Source organism: Sapajus apella, unplaced genomic scaffold (assembly GCF_009761245.1).
Source record: "Sapajus apella isolate SASKATOON/1434 unplaced genomic scaffold, GSC_monkey_1.0 scaffold55, whole genome shotgun sequence".
Lineage (NCBI taxonomy): Eukaryota > Metazoa > Chordata > Mammalia > Primates > Cebidae > Sapajus > Sapajus apella.
Genome location: NW_022436995.1, coordinates 14,719,696 through 14,738,415, shown reverse-complemented (window position 1 = coordinate 14,738,415; position 18,720 = coordinate 14,719,696). Strand labels below are relative to the sequence as shown.

Below are 18,720 nucleotides of genomic sequence, written 5' to 3'. Positions count from 1 at the left end.
GAATTCAGAACTGAACTCAAAAGGTAAACACTGAGAAGAGTATTGGCTGAGTCAGATGCAGCCTGTGCCTTATGCCACTGCAGTGATATCAGAGACAAAATGATGATGTCAGTACCAAGGGGATCCCGGGCAGCTTCCCTAAAGAGTTCCATGCTCTGGCCGGGCGCGGTGGCTCATGCCTGTAATTCCAGCACTTTGGGAGGCCAAGGCGGGTGGATCATGAGGTCAGAAGGTCAAGACCATCCTGACTAACACGGTGAAACCCCATCTCTACCGAAAATACAAAAATTAGCTGGGCGTCGCAGCGCAGACCTGTAGTCCCAGCTACTTGGGAGGCTGAGGCCGGAGGATCGCTTGAACCTGGGAGGGGGAGGTTGCAGTGAGACGAGATTGTGCGACTGCATTTCATTGGGGGGTAATGACAGAGCAAGACTCCATCTCAAAAAAAAAAAAGGGTTCCATGCTTCAGTGTGGTGTTCATGAAAGCAGCAAAGGACCTCTGTGAGAGGACCCTGTGGGAGCTGAGGCGTGCCTGCAGACCTCCTAGACTCTACCCTAGCAAGCACCACCTTCAGGCTGGAGAGCTGGGCCATAGGTCAGCTCTCCATACAGACAGTGTGGAGTGATGGTGCCACTGGATTTACAGTTACGCCTTGCCCTGGGAACACCCAGCAAGAGTGGTACTGCCAGTTCTGCAGTGAGACTGTACCAAGTGCCCATCTGACTTGCCCCAGGTGACGTCCCCTCTCACAATATTCCAGGACCACGGCAGCTCGAGATGAGCAGGAAGAGAGTCCTAGACACCCAGTGGGACGTGGATGCTGGGAATAACACCCTTCCTGTGCACTTGCGGAGACTGAACTGAACCAGGTGGAAGCTCCTTGAGTCAGGGTGATGTTAATGGCATTGCTGTCTATTTCCATTATAAGTACATGCAGAAAATGGTCTGAAAAGATACATGGTACCCTAGTAAGAGTGGTTACCGCTGGGGAGAGCTCTAGGATTGCAGGCGATGGTCAAAGAGAGTTTCAGTTTATCAATATTTAATTATCTTAAGATAAGAATATATTCACATGTTACTCTTGTAATTTAATAAAAATTATTTTAGAGGCCAGGCGCGGTGGCTCACGCCTGTAATCCCAGCACTTTGGGAGGCCGAGGCGGGTGGATCACGAGGTCAAGAGATCGAGACCATCCTGGTCAACATGGTGAAACCCCGTCTCTACTAAAACTACAAAAAAATTAGCTGGGCATGGTGGCGTGTGCCTGTAATCCCAGCTACTCAGGAGGCTGAGGCAGGAGAACTGCCTGAACCCAGGAGGCGGAGGTTGCAGTGAGCCGAGATCGCGCCATTGCACTCCAGCCTGGGTAACATGAGTGAAACTCCGTCTCAAAAAAAAAAAAAAAAAAAAATTATTTTGGAAAGAAACTAGAAGTTAACGTAAAATGTTACCATAGTATTTGTTAGATGAGGGAATTATAAATAATAAATCGTTTTTCTAAACACTTCTGTATTTTTCAATTTCCTCTAACAACACTAGCAATAGAACTTTCCATTAGGATGGAAATTTTCTGTAGCTCTGCAAATAAACAGTTGCTGTGAGGAATGTGTGGCTATCAAGTACTTGAAATGTGGCTAGTGGGTTTGAGGAATGAGTTTTAAATTTTATTTCACCTTAATTAAAATTAAAATGTAAATAACCACATATGGCTAGTGGCTAGTACTGGACAGTGCTGTTGAATAAGGAGCACATATTACTTTGGTGCCTTCTTTTCGAGGGTTAGTTTTTTATTTTTAAAAATTGAGGTACAGGCTGGGCGCGATGGCTCATGCCTGTAATTCCAGCACTTTGGGAGGCCAAGGCGGGTGGGTCATGAGGTCAGGAGCTCGAGACCAGCCTGACCAATATAGTGAAGCCCCGTCTCTACTAAAAACACAAAAATTACGTGGGTGTGGTGGCATGCACCTGTAGTCCCAGCTACTCAGGAGGCTGAGGCAGGAGAATCTCTTGAACCTGGGAGGCTGAGGTTGCAGTGAGCTAAGACCACACCATTGCACTCCAGTCTGGGTGACAGAGTGAAACTCTTTATCAAAAAAATTTAAAAATGAGGTATAAGAAGAGCTGGACACAGCGGCTCATGCCTGTAATCCCAGCACTTTGAGAGGCCGAGGCGGGCAGATCACCTGAGGTCAGGAGTTTAACCAGCCTGGCTAACATGGCGAAACCCTGTTTCTACTAAACATACAAAAATTAGCTGGGTGTGGTGGCTCACGCCTGTAATCCCAGCTACTCAGGAGGCCGAGGCAGGAGAATCGCTTAAACTGGGGAGGTGGAGGTTGCAGTGAGCTGAGATCTCGCCGTTGCACTCCAGCCTGGGTGACATGGGCGACAAGAGCAAAATTCCATCACACACACACACACACACACACACACACACACACACACACACACACGCACAATGAGGTATAACAAATACAATAAAATACACAACTCAAGTGTATAGCTGATGGATTTCTACATATGCCATATGCATACACCCATGTAGCCACCATCCAGATTAAGATATAGAACATTGCTGGCATCTCAGAAGGCTCCTTTGAGCATTCTCCTAATCTGTTAGCATGTTCCAACTTTTTCCACCAAAAATTAGTCTTGTCTGTATTTGAACTTCCTATCAATTAAACCACGAATTCAATAATCTTTTGTGTCTTGCTTCTTTCGCTCACCATGAGGACATCCATGTTGTACGTAGCTGCAGTTTGTTCTTCATTGTTCTGTAGTATTCCAGGGTCTGAATATATGACAGGTTACTTCCTTCATTCTACTGTTGGATATTCGGGTTGTTTCCAATTTGGGGCTGTTACAAATAAAACTGCCATGAACATCCTTGCACTCGTATCCACCAAAGGATGCTTCTGTCTTTTGATGGATGTAAACATCCATTTCTATTGGGTATACACCCAAGAGTGAGATTGCTGAGTCAGAGGTATGTGTGCCTTTAACGTTTAGATTGCCAAATATTTCCCCAAAGTGGCTATACCCATTTGCATTCCAAACAGCAACAAAAGACAATTCTAGTTGAAGCATGCATTACTTTTCTTTCTCTTTCTTTTCTTTCTTTTTTTCTTTTTTTTTTGCCTTTCTTTCTCTCTTTCCTTCCTTCCTTCTTTCCTTCCTTCTCTCTCTCCCTCCCTCCCTCCCTCCCTCTCTCTCTCTCTCTCTTTTTGAGACAGAGTCTCATTCTGTTTCCCACGCTGGAATGTGGAGGTGTGATCTCGGTTCACTGAAGCCTTTGATTCTCAGGTTCAAGTGATTCTCCTGCCTCAACCTCCAGAGTAGCTGGGATTACAGGAGCATGCCACCACATCTGCCTAATTTTCCTGTATTTTTAGTAGAGACAGGGTTTCACCATGTTGGCCAAGCTGGTCTCAAACTCCTGATCACGAGTGATCTGCCCCGCCTCGGCCTCCCAAAGTGCTGGGATTACAGGCACGAGCCACCGCGCCCAGCTTGCATTACTTTTATAATCTGAAAAAAAAAAAAATGCTATTTTAAGAAGTAAGAGAAACAGCTAGAGAAATCCTTTTTCTAGACAAACTCTATAATTAGCAACAAATTTAACAATATAGAAAATATATTATTCTATACTTAATTGGTTTATAGAGATACCAGGAGGAAGTTTGGCTTGGTGGCTAAGAGCTCTGGCACTGGAGTCAGGCAACCAAAGGTCAAACTTCAACCCTGCAAATTGCCAGCTGTGTGATCTTCAACAAACTACTAAGTCTCTGTGCTCTTTCGTTTCGTTGTCTATAATTAGAATAATATTACCTCACCAGATCACTATAAGGAATGATAAGATAATGCTTGTAAGATCCATAATATGTGCCTAAAATATGGCAAGAGTTCAATAAATGTTAGCCACTACTGGTATTATTGGTACTTATACTAATATGGGGTGGTGACTATTAGCATTCTTAGTCTGGATGTGTGACAAGCCTCTATTATTAAGAAGCATTTGATAATTAATTCTCCATTCCCATTCTCTTCCCATTCGACACTGATCAATTCTTATGAAGTACTTCGGTAATTTATATAATCGTAGAAATTTTTCTCTCAAATGGTTGGATGCCTTGAATGGCTTTTAGACTCAATTTAAGAAACAGTTTGTGAGTGTTGCTGGGGGAAAATGCATTTAATCTGGCAAAACCAAATTAACTCCTAGTACACAAGGGAATACATGTAAGCAGTAAACAGCTGATAAAAATCTAAACACTTTTTTTCTCCTTGTTCCATGTGGGCTTAAACTTAATTATTAAACTTACATTCACATGTCCAGACAAAGCACACACAATTAGCACAATTTTCAAAGTCATACTGTCTTCAAATCACACAAATTACTTATTCAACCATGGAATGATACAAAGTCTTTCCAACTAATTTAACCCAACAAGTTGGTTTTATTTTTGGGCCCATCATGGGGCCTTTGGATGGCTTTTGAAAAAATCCATATCAAGTCTCATTAGGAACACTGGTCATATTTTGAACAAAATGCTAATATTATAAAACATTTTAAAATTTAATCTCTTCTATACGCCAGTCACAGCAGATCTTTCATTTGCAATCTAATGTTATTCTCTATTGAGTCCTAAGGCAAAGTCTTATCATCGAACAGATAGGTGTGAGTGGCTACATTTCAAATGCAATCAATTCATTGACACATTACCACGGAAATGGCTCCACTTGCTTCCTCCCCACTGCTTAGCAGAATTTCTCTTGTTGATATCTTTGTGTTGGAAATGTATAAGGTAAAGGGATCTGTGAGTTCAGACTGGGCAATTTATGCCCTCCACAAGGGGCCTTTCTTATGTCCTGGTACTAGGGCTTGGCTTTCTGCAGAGAAAGGAGATCCCCCAGTTTTCCTTGCTGTGTGCTTACACAGTCGTGGTCCTTTCTCTGCAGGCAACACTTCCTCTTGTGCACACAGCAGGTCCCTTTTTCCCTATAGAGTGTCTCGTAACTGGGGCTCTGTTAACAACTGCGGGGCAGGGCAGTCACAGTAAGACGGCACTGCCTTCCCTCTACCTGACAAAATGCATTCCCCTGAGATCAGGAAGAAAAAAATAAAATAACCACCAGGAAGCCATAGACCATACATGTACTGACAACAATCTCTGGAGACGTTAGCTTTAGCTGTGGTTGTAATTTGGATGTCACAAGTGGAGGACTGCATTCCAGACACAAGATCTGGGACTAGAGGGCCCTACCCCAGCTGCTGCTTTCTCAAGGAAGCCCTGCCTTCCTTTGTTCTTCTATATTAATGGCCTTTAAGGATCTGCAAGATGGTTCTCATTTCAGCTGATCTTTAGGAAACATTTGTGCGGAGGAGGTACTCCTTTCAAATCACCTTTCTTTAGACAGGTTTCTGATCCGATGGTTCAAGGCCACATCCTGGCCATCTGGTTTCTGTAGCTCAGAGAATTACTGCTCCTGATAAATTGCTCTGAGTTCTGAGGCTACTGCTGTCATATTGCATTTTCTGACCATTTTCCAGGTCTCTCAAGACACACACACACACACACACACACACGCACACACACTCCTCAAGCCATTAGACTCCATTCCCATGTAGTATCCGAATAAGTTTTACAGCAAACCACACTAGAGAGAGTGAAGCTAGCAGAGCACAAGAAGCACACAGGAAAGGCTCAAAAAAGTTGCACTGAATGGAAAGCTTTGGAACCAGGGAGAGAGGGACGGAGCTGGAGATGACACCTCACCTGGAGGGTTCTCCCAGAGCACTTGTCAGGGGCAGTCAGATCTGAGGGGTGGAACCCAGGCACAGACACATTTTAAACTGCTGAACAACGGGTTCCCTGGAAGGAAGGAGTGGAGCGTGAGCTCCCCGTCTCTGGATAAGTACAAGCCAAAGTCGTACAACCACCTGATGGGGACACTGTGAAAAACAATTCAACCTCAAATTGGTGGTTGAGGCCCAGCACAGTGGCTCACACCTGTAATCCTAGCACTTTGGGAGAGTGGGGTGGGCTGACCACGAGGCCAGGAGATTGAGATCATCCTGGCCAACATGGTGAAACCCCGTCTCTACTAAAAATACAAAAAAAATAGCTGGGCCTGGTGGCACGCACCTGTAGTCCCAGCTACTCCAGAGGCTGAGGCAGGAGGATCCCTTGAACCCAGGAGGCGGAGGTTGCACTGAGCCGAGATCAGGCCACTGCATCCCAACCTGGTGACAGAGCGAGATTCTGCCTCAAAAAAAAAAAAAAAAAAAAAAAAATGGCTGTTGAATTGGAACAACTCAAAAAAGAACAGAAAGAGGCATGAGGGAGAGGAAATGAAAGGAAGACATTTTATGGTAATGTAATTAAATAAGTTAAATTAATAAAATTTAAAAAGATGTAGGAAGAAGGCCAGAGGCTGGGGACAATTCTGTGCATGTGCCAACATTTTGGACAGAAACTAGAGTGTTCCTGAGAGGGCTGGGACCTTAGTGGGCAGTTGGCAGAGTATGCCAGCACCCTGGTCCTTGGCCACAAACACCTAATCCTTTCTGCCTGTGGGTGGAGTCTTTGGGCCTGGCCACGCCCAGAAATCACAAGATCTAGCTAAGTGGTGTTTGCTCATCCATTAGGAAGCATGGCTCTGGTCAAACGGGCAGAGCTTTCAGCTCCTCTCCATTTGCCCTAGTGGCACTCAGGATCTAGAGGGTCTCGAGGAGGGTCCCCAATTCTTAGGACAGGGAGGGAAAGGAAAGGGCCTGTCTTCCCACAAGAGACCCATGACGAGAGGACTGAGTTGCACCAAAACTGCCGAGCACTCACTGGCCCAGCCAGGCCTGTTCGCAGAGAAGCAATCATATGGGTGGATTCCTAAACAGGCCCTAGGAATTGGGCCAGTCTTTGCCCCTTGCTCAGAGGTAGGATTTGCCAGTGGAACAAAGCAGCCGTCTTCCTAAAAGATAATATTCCTGAGTTGTGTCCCAGCTAGCGGGGTGGACTGCAGTGTTGGGTTGTGACCAGGGGCAGGGCTCAGTCTGTGGCCCTCAGAAGGGAATTTTTCTCCAAAACAGCTTTGCTGGTCTGGGAAGGGAACTTGGGCTCAGGCCCCAGGAAGTGTCACAGTCACCACCTATGCCAGAAGACAGAGCCGAGGCTGGGGTAGGACACTGAGCACCCCAGCTTCGGCCTGTTTCCCAGCCTGGACTGGTCCAATTAGGAAGACGCACAAAGAGGCTGAGCAATTTAAAGCAGGAAGAAGGGAGAGGGGAGATGGAATCTTTATCTGCTTCCCATTTCTGTCGCTTTCCTCTTCCACCTCTCTTCCCCGCCTCTTCCCATCTTAGTGGGATTCAGCTGAAACACACAGCAGCCCAATCCCTGTGCTTTAGGCTGGGCAGGAGCTCAGCCTCCCTTCTTGATCCACCATCTCTCCTGTTCCCCACCCAAGAAGCCCCCTTTCTAGGACTATGAAATCAGTGTTTACAACCCTGGTTCCACAGGTGCGCCCCCTTAGCACACCCTGACAGTGGTCCATGCATCATTCACTGAGCGCTCCCCACCCACCCACACACCACACACCCTGGAATCAGCCTGGCCAGGTTCTCCCCCTTTCCTGCTTAACATCATAACACCCGCTCGGAACTTGGTGTTATTTGTGACTTTTCTTGTGCAAGTCACAGCAGTTTAGTTCCTATGAATCCCATCCCTTCCCACCAGCTTCTCAGGGAACTCAAGGGCTGATGTGGAGACAGAAACTGGGCAATGTGACACCACACACAGCCACACCCCACTACACCAACAGTCTCTAGTGAAGAGGACGCTGACGCCCGCGAGTGCAAATGTGCGTGTACACACACTCAGACTCCGTGTTTAGGGTCTGCAGACACCCACCCTCCTCTTGCCACCTCCCCCTCACTTCCAGCCTGCCCTCGTTTTTTGTCACCCCACCCTGGAGTTGGAAGCACCAAGAGCAAGGCTGGATGCAAACACCTGGTAAAAAATCACGGGATGCTCACACGAACACGAAATCACACAAAGGATCCCAACGCGAGGCTCCAGGGACGCCCTCCGTCCGCGGTTTGCTCCTTCATCGCCCAGGCCTCCTCCCTCTGTCCCCTGACAAAAAGTCACCAAGCCCAGTTCAAATCGATTGTTTTATTGACTGTTTACATACAGACGCGTTTAGAAAAGGGCACGGGCTCCGGGGGGCTACTCCGCCCCAGGCCCGCGCTTGTGCTGCGCTGCGCCGAGAGGGCTGGTCCCGAGGACTGAAACTCCCCCCACCCCAACCCCCCACGCTTTCTTTCAAAATGGAAAAAGAACCTCTCCCCAAGTCGCCGCGCCGCGCCGCGCCCCTCCCCTTCCCTCCCTCCCCACCCATCTGCCCCACCGCCCGCCCCCCTACACGACACGGTCACACTTTACAGAACACAGACTTTTCTCCTACAGGGCACGCTTGTCTAGGACTACACGCGGGGCAAATACGATTCCCGCCGAAGCAGGGGAGGGTGGAGAGGGGCGGGGCGAGGACCGAGACGCGAGGACGGAGGGGCTGGGCTCCACCCGGATCCAAGCGCAGAGTCACGCGCAGGCTTTGTGCGAACTAGGGCGCGAGCTACCCCCCCACCCACGACAGCGGCGGCCCGGGAGACCACAGTCAGCTTCCCCCGCCCCCGGCGCTTTCTAGCTAGGGTCTGGGCCGGGTGGAGCCGCGGGAGGCGCACTGTCTGGCGCACTGACCTCCGGAAAGCCCAACACGCGGACAACGAAATTGGCCCGGGACCAAGTCCGCGCGCTCCGCCGCCAAGGGGCGCGCAGTCCTGCGGCGCTTGAAGTTGGGAGAGAGACGGCAGAAAACGCATTCCCTCCCCACCCCGCGACACACACACCGGATTTTCCCAAACGCTGGGAAGGGGGTGTTAGCACCAGACCCGAAATGTCGCTGTCTTTGAAAACAACGAAAATAGGAAAATCTGAGCGCGGAGCTGAACGGCGCCCCAGGCACCGGGCTGGACTCCCAACAGGCCAGAAGTGGGGTGGGGGTGGGAGGACGGAGGTTTTGAATCCCCGCGGGGAGGGGCATTTGGAACTGAAAACTAGGGGTTGCGGCGAATCCTGGCTTCTGGGAGTAGGGATTTGAAAGGGAGGAGGGGCCGAGCGCCGAGGCTCACGTTTGTAATCCCAGAAGTTTGAGAGGCCGAGGCGGGCAGATCACAAGGTCAAGAGATCCAGACCGTCCTGGCCAACATGGTGAAACCCCAACTCTACTAAAAATACAAAAATTAGCTGGGCGTGGTGGCAGGCGCCTGTAATCTCTGCTACTCGGGAGGCTGAGGCAGGAGAATCTCATGAAACCGGGAGGCGGAGGTTGCAGTGAGATCACCGCCACTGCACTCCAGCCTTCCGTCAAAAGGAAAGAAAGAAGGGATGGGGGGGAGGGAGGGAGGGAGGGAGAAAAGGAGAGAGGGAAGGAGGAAGGGAAGGAGGAAGGGAGGGAAGGAGTCGAGGCGGGACCCCACAGCACTCCACTGTCCCGGGCTGGCCCCAGAACCACGGCGTTACCAGGAGGTTTCCAACGTCTTCGCTCGTTTTCTCTGGCTCCAGAGCCTGTCATGGCTGCGGGGCGGATTTCGCAGATAATCGCGATGGGAATGGAGGGGCATAAATATCGCCCCATCGTCAGCGGGTGGTGTCTTACATGGGGGAAGAGGGACACTGTGCTTGGCGGGGAAAGGGATCCAGCCCGCAGGGAGAATGGCAGCCGTGGGTAGCAGGGACTGGTGAAAGCTGCCCACTCCCTATTAGAAGTCCCTGGTAGTTCAAGGTTGGGGAGTAGAAAGGGGGAGGAGTAGGTGAAGGCTGAGGGCGGGGGACAGAAGTCCTGCCAAGCCCTAGACTGCTGCTCCCAGGCACCCTAGGTGGAGGTCGGGAATGGGCAGGCCCGGTGGGCCGAGGTTCAGCCGGCCGTCTGCCTGTAGTTGCCATTAATCTCCTGGGCGATGTCGACCGCCTCGGCGCCCAGGGGCAGCCGATCGCTGTACTCAGAGCCCGCCTCGAACTCCTCTTGGTTGGCCTTGGACTGGGACTCCACCAGTGAGCAGGCCGCCAGGCTCTCCTCTCTCTGCAGGTCCCCACTCGGGTCTCCCTGCTCCGCGTCTTCCTCAGGGCCCTCCCCCTGTGCGTCCTCTGGCTCCTCGACGCCCGCCTCGCCGCCTGCCGGGTAGCTTTTCTCCGACTCGAGGTAGGAGGCACGCGGGTCGAAGTCCGCGGCGATGCGCTTCTCCATGGGGTCAGGGGCCTGAGGCCGCAGGATCAGACGGTAGGGCTTGCCCGGGTGTTTAGCCAGCAGATGGCAGCAGGCGGCGCCCAGAAGAGGAACTGTGGCCAGCACCAGGAGGAATACGCTCACTGCCACGATGACCAGCAGCGAGGGCAGCTCCTTCTTGGTGGAAAACACCACTTGCACGTGGCAGGCTTCGCCCGCCAGCGCCAGGCACACGGAGTAGTTGGTACCGGGCCGCAGGCCGCGAAACCAGTAAGCGTTGACGCCTTCCTCCACGCGGGACCACTGCACTGCCGCGCCGCCCCCCGCTGGACACAGATAGAGTAGGCGCAGGGGTCGCCGCCCAGGTCGCCGGGCTCCGCCAGCCCCACCGGGCCCAGGGCCCCAGCGCGCAGCCAGCGGCGTCAGCTGCACCCGCGCCTCGCGCTCCGCCACATCCAGCGCGATGACGCCCAGCTCGAAGACGTGCGGCTTGAGCTCCGCGCTCTGGTTGAACGCGTGGTTAGAAACGTACCGAGAGGGGTCCCCGTTGCCACAGCGCTGCTCCTCCGCCGGGTCCGCGAGGATCTGGTCTTCGGTCTCCTCTCCCTCACCTGTGTCCTCCTCCGGCTCCGGCTCGGTCTCCCCAAGAACGCTGACCTTCGCCAAGCCTTGGCCTTTGATTTTGCCCTCGGGTTTGGAAGGCAGGACGCTGTTGCCCCGGGCCTTGGCTGTGGACTTGCGCTCAGAGGTTGGGGCCTGCCCATCGGGTTCTCCCCCAGCGCCAGGCCCGTGTTTTGGGGGTCCGGTTGCTGCCACCGCCACGCGTACTGACGTAGAGTTAGTGCCCAGCTCATTGTGTGCACGGCAAGTGTAGACGCCCGCCTCCTTGGCACTCAGGAGGGGCACCAACAGGGAGCCGTTTGCGAGGGCCAGGAAGCGCGGGGTGGCTGGGGGCGCCGGCCAAGCGGGTGCCGGTGTCGGGGTTGGGGCTTGGGTCTGCGTCAGCACGTCCCCATCTCCTTCTCCCTCTCCTTCCTCCACCCCAACCCCGTCGTCCTCCTCGCTCTGAACCGGCGGCTCTAAGACTACGGTGCCGCCGGGGATCTGCAGTTGCCATTGCAGGCGGGGCGTGGGGTGGCCGTCGGCGGTGCAGTGTAACAAGAACGCCAGTCCCGCTCGCAGTGGGGTGCCGGCTGCCTCAAGTGGCGGCTCAGCACTCAGACTCACGCTGGGCGGTGCACAGGGCAGGGCGGGCAGGCGGTGCACCGGCACCCCCTGCAGCGCGGGAGGCGAGGCACAAGCAATGGAGTCTGGCTCGGGTAAGGACACCCGGGTGCTCGCGGCCCAGGCCTGCAGCCACACAAGGCCGCAGCTGCAGTGGAAAGGATTGTGATAGAGTTGCAGGTGTGACAGCGCGCTGAGCGCGTCGAAGGTGCCCGGCGCCAGCGTACGCAGCCGGTTGTTGTTGATGCGCAGGGAACGCAGGTCAGGTAGCGCACCGAGTGCGTCCCGGGGCAGAGAGCCCAGGCGGTTGTGGTTCATTTTGAGCAGCTGCAGCGCGCTCAGGTTGCGCAGGTCGCTCCATGGAAAGCTGGATATGAAGTTGTGGCTCAGGTCGAGGTTCTTGAGCTGACTCAGCACGGCCAGTGCGCCTGGCTCCACGGTGCGCACCTCATTGTGCGCCAGCCACAGCGACGTGACCTGCGTGACGTCCGCAAAGGCCCCGCGCCGTAGCACCGAGATCTTGTTGGCAGACAGACTAAGCGTGGTCACATTGGCAGGCAGTCCTTCCGGCACCTCGCGCAACTCCTTGTAAGCGCAGTCCGCGAACTGGTGAGCGTACTTGTCCACGCAGGCGCACGGCTCCGGGCATGCTCCAGCCACTCCTAGAAGCGCCCAGACCAACCACAGGGCCAGAAGGGGGAACATCGCGGCTCCTGCAGATAGGGAAGCCAGAGGAGGAGGAAAGAAGGTGACTCACCGAACCCCAGCTTACCTCGCCTGTCGAGCTGTGCCTCCGCAAACCTGTCTAGCGCTAGTGCCAGGGCGCCGGTCACCGCCTCTATGGCCAGGAGCCTCTCTTGGCCAGAAGTGGAGGTCAATAAAAATCTCGGGGTTCAACAGATGCTGCCTCCCAGGGCCCTAATTTCCTTTTCCGGAGGCCGGGCACATCGCTCTTTTTTCCCTCCCTACTCCTTCCTTCACGCTGGAGCTGGCGCCTCCCCGTAGGCTCCGCAGCTCGCCCATCTCCAGCGGGCTTCGCACGGACCCCTCTCTTGGTTTCTAAGCCTTCATTTAACCCAGTGAAATGGATACCCAGGGGGGATATTTTGGGCCGTGACGGGCTGTCCTCCTTGGAACCTTTGTCCCAAGAACAGCACTCACACACACGCCCATGCTGGCGCACAACAATACAAACAGATGCTGGGGATTCATCATCAAACCGGCAACTTCCGCAGGGGCTTAGAGGACCTGGTGCTCTATTGGGAGGCTCACAACACATTTCCTAAACTCACAAACACATATGCACCCAGACATGGACACAATAGATTCTGGAGACCTCATTGTTCTCTTAACTGAACCGGCGTTTGTAGTTTTCCACCACCGTACAAAGCACTTTCCTGTCCATTGTGAGAACTGACGGGACACAAGGGCACAAGCCCTCTCACAAACTGACCCACCCACAGAAACAGGCGTGCGCCTGTGTGTGCACGCAGCCCTCCACTGGGACCAAAACCCAGCAGAGAAGCAATGGGAGAACTTGACCTGCCTGACTTGAGTCGTGGGATCTCGGGAAGCCCACCCCCATGCCCTTCAGCGACCAAGGCCAAAGTCGCCTGCGCGGGGCTGCAGCTCCTGTGAGCAGAGAAGAAGGGCTGCTCTGCCAACCTTCCTTATGGGGAAGAAGGTCCTTCCCCATGCTTGGACCAGGTGCGTTGGGGGAGCAGTCACTAGAGCTTCCCTTAAGTCCCTCAGATGGCTCCCGGTGGCGGCAGAAGCGTCCTCAGCCAGCAGGTCATGGGGCTGCCACTAGCTAATGAAGCTGGAGAAGGTGAAAGATTCTGCACCTTTCTCCACAGCTCTGCGGTGCCTAAGGACCCCCTCCCCATAACACCTTAAGCCTGGTCACACAATCGAACTTGCACAGACTCCCTGCCCCCATCTGGAGGGCCTGTCGGGTTTGGCAGAGCCCCTCCCACACCCTGTCTGTGGGAACCTATTCCTTCACTCTGCCTTTGCTTCTCTGGGAGGATCCCTCCCCTCCCTTCCCGGTTCCTCCCAGACAGCACCTCCCCACCCCACTCCTGCCCTGCCCCCATCAGGTGCCCAAGGCCGGACCTTTCCCCACCTGGGTCAAGGTTGTGGGGTGGCCCCCATTGCTTACCTGATATTCGTCGACTCCCAGTAAATGCCCTGGAGCTGAAACCCCTTCTCCAGACCCGGTGTAGTGGATTGGGGACCACTGCCCCAGGAAGATACCCTCGTGTATTGTGGCTGTGGGGAAAATGGGGGAGGTGGAGGCGGCAAAGAAAGGGACAGGTAAATTCGGGGAATCGGTGGCCCCAAAGTACCACTTCAGTTTCTCCCTTTGCGTCCGCTCCCCCCGCCTCTCTGGCTGCAGGTTGGAGAAAGTCCTTGCGCGCTCCCGGGCCTGGCGGGGACGCGCACAGCCTCTCCCACCTCCTGGTTCCTCTACTTTTGTTAAAGCCACAGAGACCCTCCCCAAGGCCAAGACACGTCGGTCACAAGGGGCGTCCCTCGCCCACCGTCCTGGCTGGGCTCTTCGCAGCCTACTGCACCCCCATAACCCACGTACCCTCACATTTACACACCCGCTGACATTGTTACTGTCCCTCATCACATCGCTCCCCACCCCATGTTCAAACACATTCGCGCACACATAGTCCCTCACACCCTCCCCATAGTCGACCTTCACGCGTTACAATCATCCAGGATCAGGTAATAATCGCATCAATCTGTGGAGCTCCCGCTACATTCAGACGCATTTTCACCGGCACACCTGCACCCGGGACACTTACCGTTCTCCTCTCGCACACACAGACACACATTCGCTCGAACTCACCCTCACGCGCCCGTCCCGCCAGCGCCCGCGAGCTTCGCTGCTAATTGAATGCAAGCCGCTTTCACGCCCTGCAACACGTGAGACAAACCATCTTTGAGGAATTTGGGGGAAGGAAAGGCGCGCGGCTGAAGTAGGGGGGAAGGCGTGTCTTTGCCTTTAAACTCTTTTTGCAAATGCAGGTGGTGGCAGCGAGAGACCTCGAGCGGGACCCGCTGAGCTGCGCGCAGCCGAGCTCGCGCGGACCCATCCTTCCCGCACCCCCCGCTGCTAGCCGCCTCCTCCCCGAAGCCACGTTCAACACAATGCATAATTGATAATGTTAGCAGAGCGCCTCACCCTCCCTGCCATTTTTGCCTGGATCTGGGCTGATATAAGCCCCAGTCTCCCCCGCCACCCCCTCCCCACGCCGCCTGCCAGTCTAACCGGAGACCAGAACGCACAGCCCTGCAGGGCGTGCTGGGAAGGGACGCCCCCTTCCCCAGTCCACGGCAGCCCTGCCCAGCGTCTTAAGCCGGAACTCTTTACATCTAGTCTTTTGTGGCTAACCCAGCCCTTGAAGCCGACTGCCCCACGAGTTGGCCTGCGCGCACCACGGAACAGGTGGAGCAGGGAGAAGCTCTTCCGAGCGCACCCAAGCACCTCACTTTCAGGTCTTGCCTGCTCCAGGAGAATGGGGCACAGAAGCTGCAGCAGACAGAAGCACAGAAAAGGATGGTGGCAAAACGTCCGCTACTCTTGAGCCTTGAGCGCGTTGGGCTGAGGACTTCAGACAGGAGCATTTCTCCCATGCTCGCCCCCTATGTCTTCACAGCCTCTCAAGCAGACACACGGTCAACCCCACACGCGCTATCCCCCAAGCCGCGGTGGCCACCCACCGCCCCGCCGTCTCACACAACAGCGGGCTTCAACAGACTCGCTGTTCCCGACTCTCGCTCCCTAGCTCTGATGAAACCCCGACATTTCTTTCAGCGACGAGGAGGCGGAGGCGCAGGGATGTCGAGGCATTTGGCTAAAACCCGGTTTCCGCCCCCTGCGCCGCCCACGTTAGCCCTGGAGACAGCTACCGGCCAGAACCGGGAAAGGGGTTTAGGCTACGGGAGACACACAAAATCCCCACCCGTTCTGTAGCCACCCAGCCATTCGGGCTCACCAACCCCCTCAGCCATCACCCCGGGCCTTGAGGGTCTCTCGCGGTGGGTCGATGGCATGGGTTTGGGGCTTCTGTGGAGATCAATATCCCGATTTGAGTGTTGAGCATCTTAATGAGCTAGGGGAGGGGGTGGGGAAGAGAGACAGGCTAAGAGCGCAGCATCTAAAGAGACAATCCGGCCCCGGGGTTCCGAGACTGCTTTGTAAATTAAATATGAACAGACTGGTGCGCTCACACTCCGTGTCCCTCCCTCTCTCCTACTCCTGCGGTCGCTACAGGCGGCCCAGCGGGCTGGGACCGTCGCATCTCGCTCAGTCCAGTTCAGAACACAGAACTTCACACCGCCTGCTCGGGCCTGGGGTATCCCCAGCCGACCCACGGAGAGGGCGCGGGGCGCCTTTCGGGGAAAGCGTCTTCGAGAAGGGTCGAGGGGTGACAGCACCGTGGCCCGTCCCTGCCAGGGACCCTGTGTTGGGACAGACAGGATTGGGTCCCTAGCCTGGGAGTGAGTCCCTGAGGTTTCTAGGCCTTGCGGGGTCGGGAGAGTGACGCAGACGGCTGGACCGGCACGGCCTTCTTTGTCTCCCGAACATGGTGGCGGTTGGGGCGGGGAGCGGCGTCCTGGGCAGTTATCCGGGTCTTGGGAACCCTGAGGGGGCGGTCTTGGGAGCCTGTGCCAGGGAAGGATCTTAGGAGGCAGGGCCCAGCAGCTGCAGCTGAGTCCGGTCTGGGATGGCGTGTCCAGGGGACTTTTCGGGACTGAGTGAGGGGCGCCAAGCCGGGAGACTCAAGGCCCCTGGGCCCTCCCCCGGTTTTCACCTATTTTCTTTCTTTTTGCCTTCGGCAGGGAGGCAGAATCTGGGTAGTGGACGGGACAATGGGCTCGCTATCTGCCCAGAGCTTCCCGGGACTTCAGGAACCGGTCCCATAAAGCAACCCCGTAACCTCGGGGTCCGAGGACCAGGGAAGACCCCCTTTCCTTGCTCTCTTGACAGGATTGCAGAAGCCAAGGCGTTCAGCAGGGAGACGGGGCTCTCGGGCCTGGAGGGTGGCTAAGGATGCGGTGACCATCCCTGCGCGGGCGCTGACTCCCGCGGGCCGCCGAGGCTCTAGCTCACTCTGCAGCAAATGCTTTTGTCCCCGAAGGCTGCCCTGGGGAAAAGACGCCCCTTACCCCTGCCTTCGACCCTGGAGAGCCCAGTGCCTGCCGGGGCAGGGCTGGAGCCGAGTCGCCCCAGGTGGAGTCCGCCGAGGCCTGTAGTGGGAGCCGCGACTTCTGGATCTGTCTCCGAGCTCAGCCAGAAGACTGCGCGCACCTCGTCCGGTGCCGCCCGACGCGCAGAAGCGGGTCTAATGTTTATAACGTTAATAATGACACAGTTACGGGAGGGCTGGGGAGCCGGGAACCGAGACATCACCCCGCCGCCGCCCACGTCTTTGATCGTTAAAGAAACAGACAACTAATCAGGTGTGTGGAAGTAAGGGTGGGGAGGGGAGGGTGATAAGATTCCAAGCCGCGATCGCAGAGGGCCCCAGATTCAGAATCTGCGGAATCCAGACTAAGGCTGCTAACTAGGCTGGGACCGATCCCAGGCAGACCCAGGAATGGAGAGCTGGAGCGCCTGGCCGCTTTTGGGGCATCGACCCCTGACTTCAAAGTCGCGAACCCCGAGCGTCGGGAGGGCGGGGAGGGTTGAAACCCGATGGATCTGGGGACTTGCTCCCACGACTGCGTCCGCGCTGTCCTAGGGCCCAGGCCCGGTCCGCGCGCGCCCCCTGCTGGACGCTGCTTGCAGGGCGCAGTGGCGGGTCAGTGGCGGAGGATGCTGGCTGGACCCCTGCAGTCCCGCTCGCAATATTTCAGTGGGGCGCGCTTAACTGAAGTTCCCAGGCTTTACTTCCCATGCCCACCCAGTCTATGTCCCAGGTATCTGCAACCTCTGGTCACTTACACAGCACAGGCGCGGCCTCTACTTCGCGGTGCGGAGTGTTTCTAGTGCCCAGGGCGTGTCCTAATTCTTGAGCTACTCGTCCCTGGCACGAAAGCTTTCTATACGCCTCTCCCACTCTCCCGTCTCTCTGAGGCTTATGACTTTGTCAGGGGCCTATTAAAATAAATGTGTGAGATCTGAAAAAGAAAGTCTGTTGGCGCCAAGAGGGGCAAAGAAAACTGCAAAATTGGAAGTAATCGATGTTTGATCGAATGTTTAGGGCATGCAATATTGTGCAAATGATTCTGTTGCAACTGCACACTCAGAGTCGTACATGCCCTTGTATTTTAATGTGGCACGTGGAGGATTTAATGGACTTGCCTAAGGATGTGGGAAGGGCCTCTGAGAATAGGAAAGCTGGGGCCCAGATGGGCATCAAACATCGCAGCACAGCAGCCGGCTAAGGCTGCGGAGACCTTCCCCGCAGCTGCCCTCCAGCCAGAAGCCCCTGAACATTCACTGCTTCCCATCTTTCAGCTTCTGCGCGCGCGCGCGCACACACACACACACACGCACACACACACCTCTCTTCAGCCCCTCACCTCCAAGAAGCTGCTTTCCTTTTCTAATTTCCAGTCAAAAGATGACTCCTCAGGGAAGCCAGGCCCTGTTTATACTCCTGCCACGGCCTTTCCTTGTACGGGCAGGCTCTATGTAGTCATCAGGAGGGCAGGTTCTAGCATCAGACTCCATCATGTACTGGCTGTGTGTCCTTAGCCAAGTGATTTAACCTGTCTGTGCCTCCAAGAAGAAAAGGCATAAATAAGAGCATCACCCAGGCATGGTGGCTCATGCCTGTAATCCCAGCACTTTGGGAGGCCGAGGCAGGCGGATCATGAGATCAAGAAGGAGTTCCAGACCAGGCTGACCAATATGGTGAAACGTCATCTCTACTAAAAATACAAAAATTAGGCCGGGCGCAGTGGCTCAAACCTGTAATCCCAGCACTGTGGGAGGCCGAGGAGGGTGGATCACGAGGTCAAGAGATCGAGACCATCCTGGTCAACATGGTGAAACCCCGTCTCTACTAAAACTACAAAAAAAAAAAATTAGCTGGGCATGGTGGCGCGTGCCTGTAATCCCAGCTACTCAGGAGGCTGAGGCAGGAGAATTGCCTGAACCCGGGAGGCGGAGGTTGCGGTGAGCCGAGATGGTGCCATTGCACTCCAGCCTGGGTAACAAGAGCGAAACTCTGTCTCAAAAAAAAAAAAA

The 18,720-nt window shown here is 54.7% G+C and overlaps 1 protein-coding gene across 4 annotated transcripts; it reads right to left on the bottom strand.

The window, feature by feature from the left end:
- Window positions 1-9,469: 9,469 nt before the first annotated feature.
- ISLR2 (immunoglobulin superfamily containing leucine rich repeat 2) lies at window positions 9,470-16,867 on the bottom strand. 4 transcript variants are annotated; one of them, XM_032244801.1, is made up of 4 exons: window positions 16,692-16,867; window positions 14,368-14,435; window positions 13,669-13,778; window positions 9,470-12,220 (listed from the first exon to the last, which is right to left on the bottom strand). In XM_032244801.1, exon 4 carries the CDS (start codon window positions 12,210-12,212, stop codon window positions 9,975-9,977), a length of 2,238 nt encoding a protein of 745 aa, XP_032100692.1. In that variant the 5' UTR covers window positions 12,213-12,220; window positions 13,669-13,778; window positions 14,368-14,435; window positions 16,692-16,867; the 3' UTR covers window positions 9,470-9,974. The 4 variants fall into 4 exon arrangements, with proteins under 4 accessions (XP_032100692.1, XP_032100693.1, XP_032100691.1 ...); XM_032244802.1 differs by lacking the exon at window positions 16,692-16,867 and adding an exon at window positions 15,012-15,983; XM_032244800.1 differs by lacking the exon at window positions 16,692-16,867 and having other exon boundaries at window positions 14,368-14,773.
- Window positions 16,868-18,720: the final 1,853 nt, after the last annotated feature.

Coding starts and splice junctions, on each gene's coding strand:
- ISLR2 (XM_032244801.1), bottom strand. CDS start 12,212: ATGTTCCCCCTTCTGGCCCTGTGGTTGGTCTGGGCGCTTCTAGGAGTG.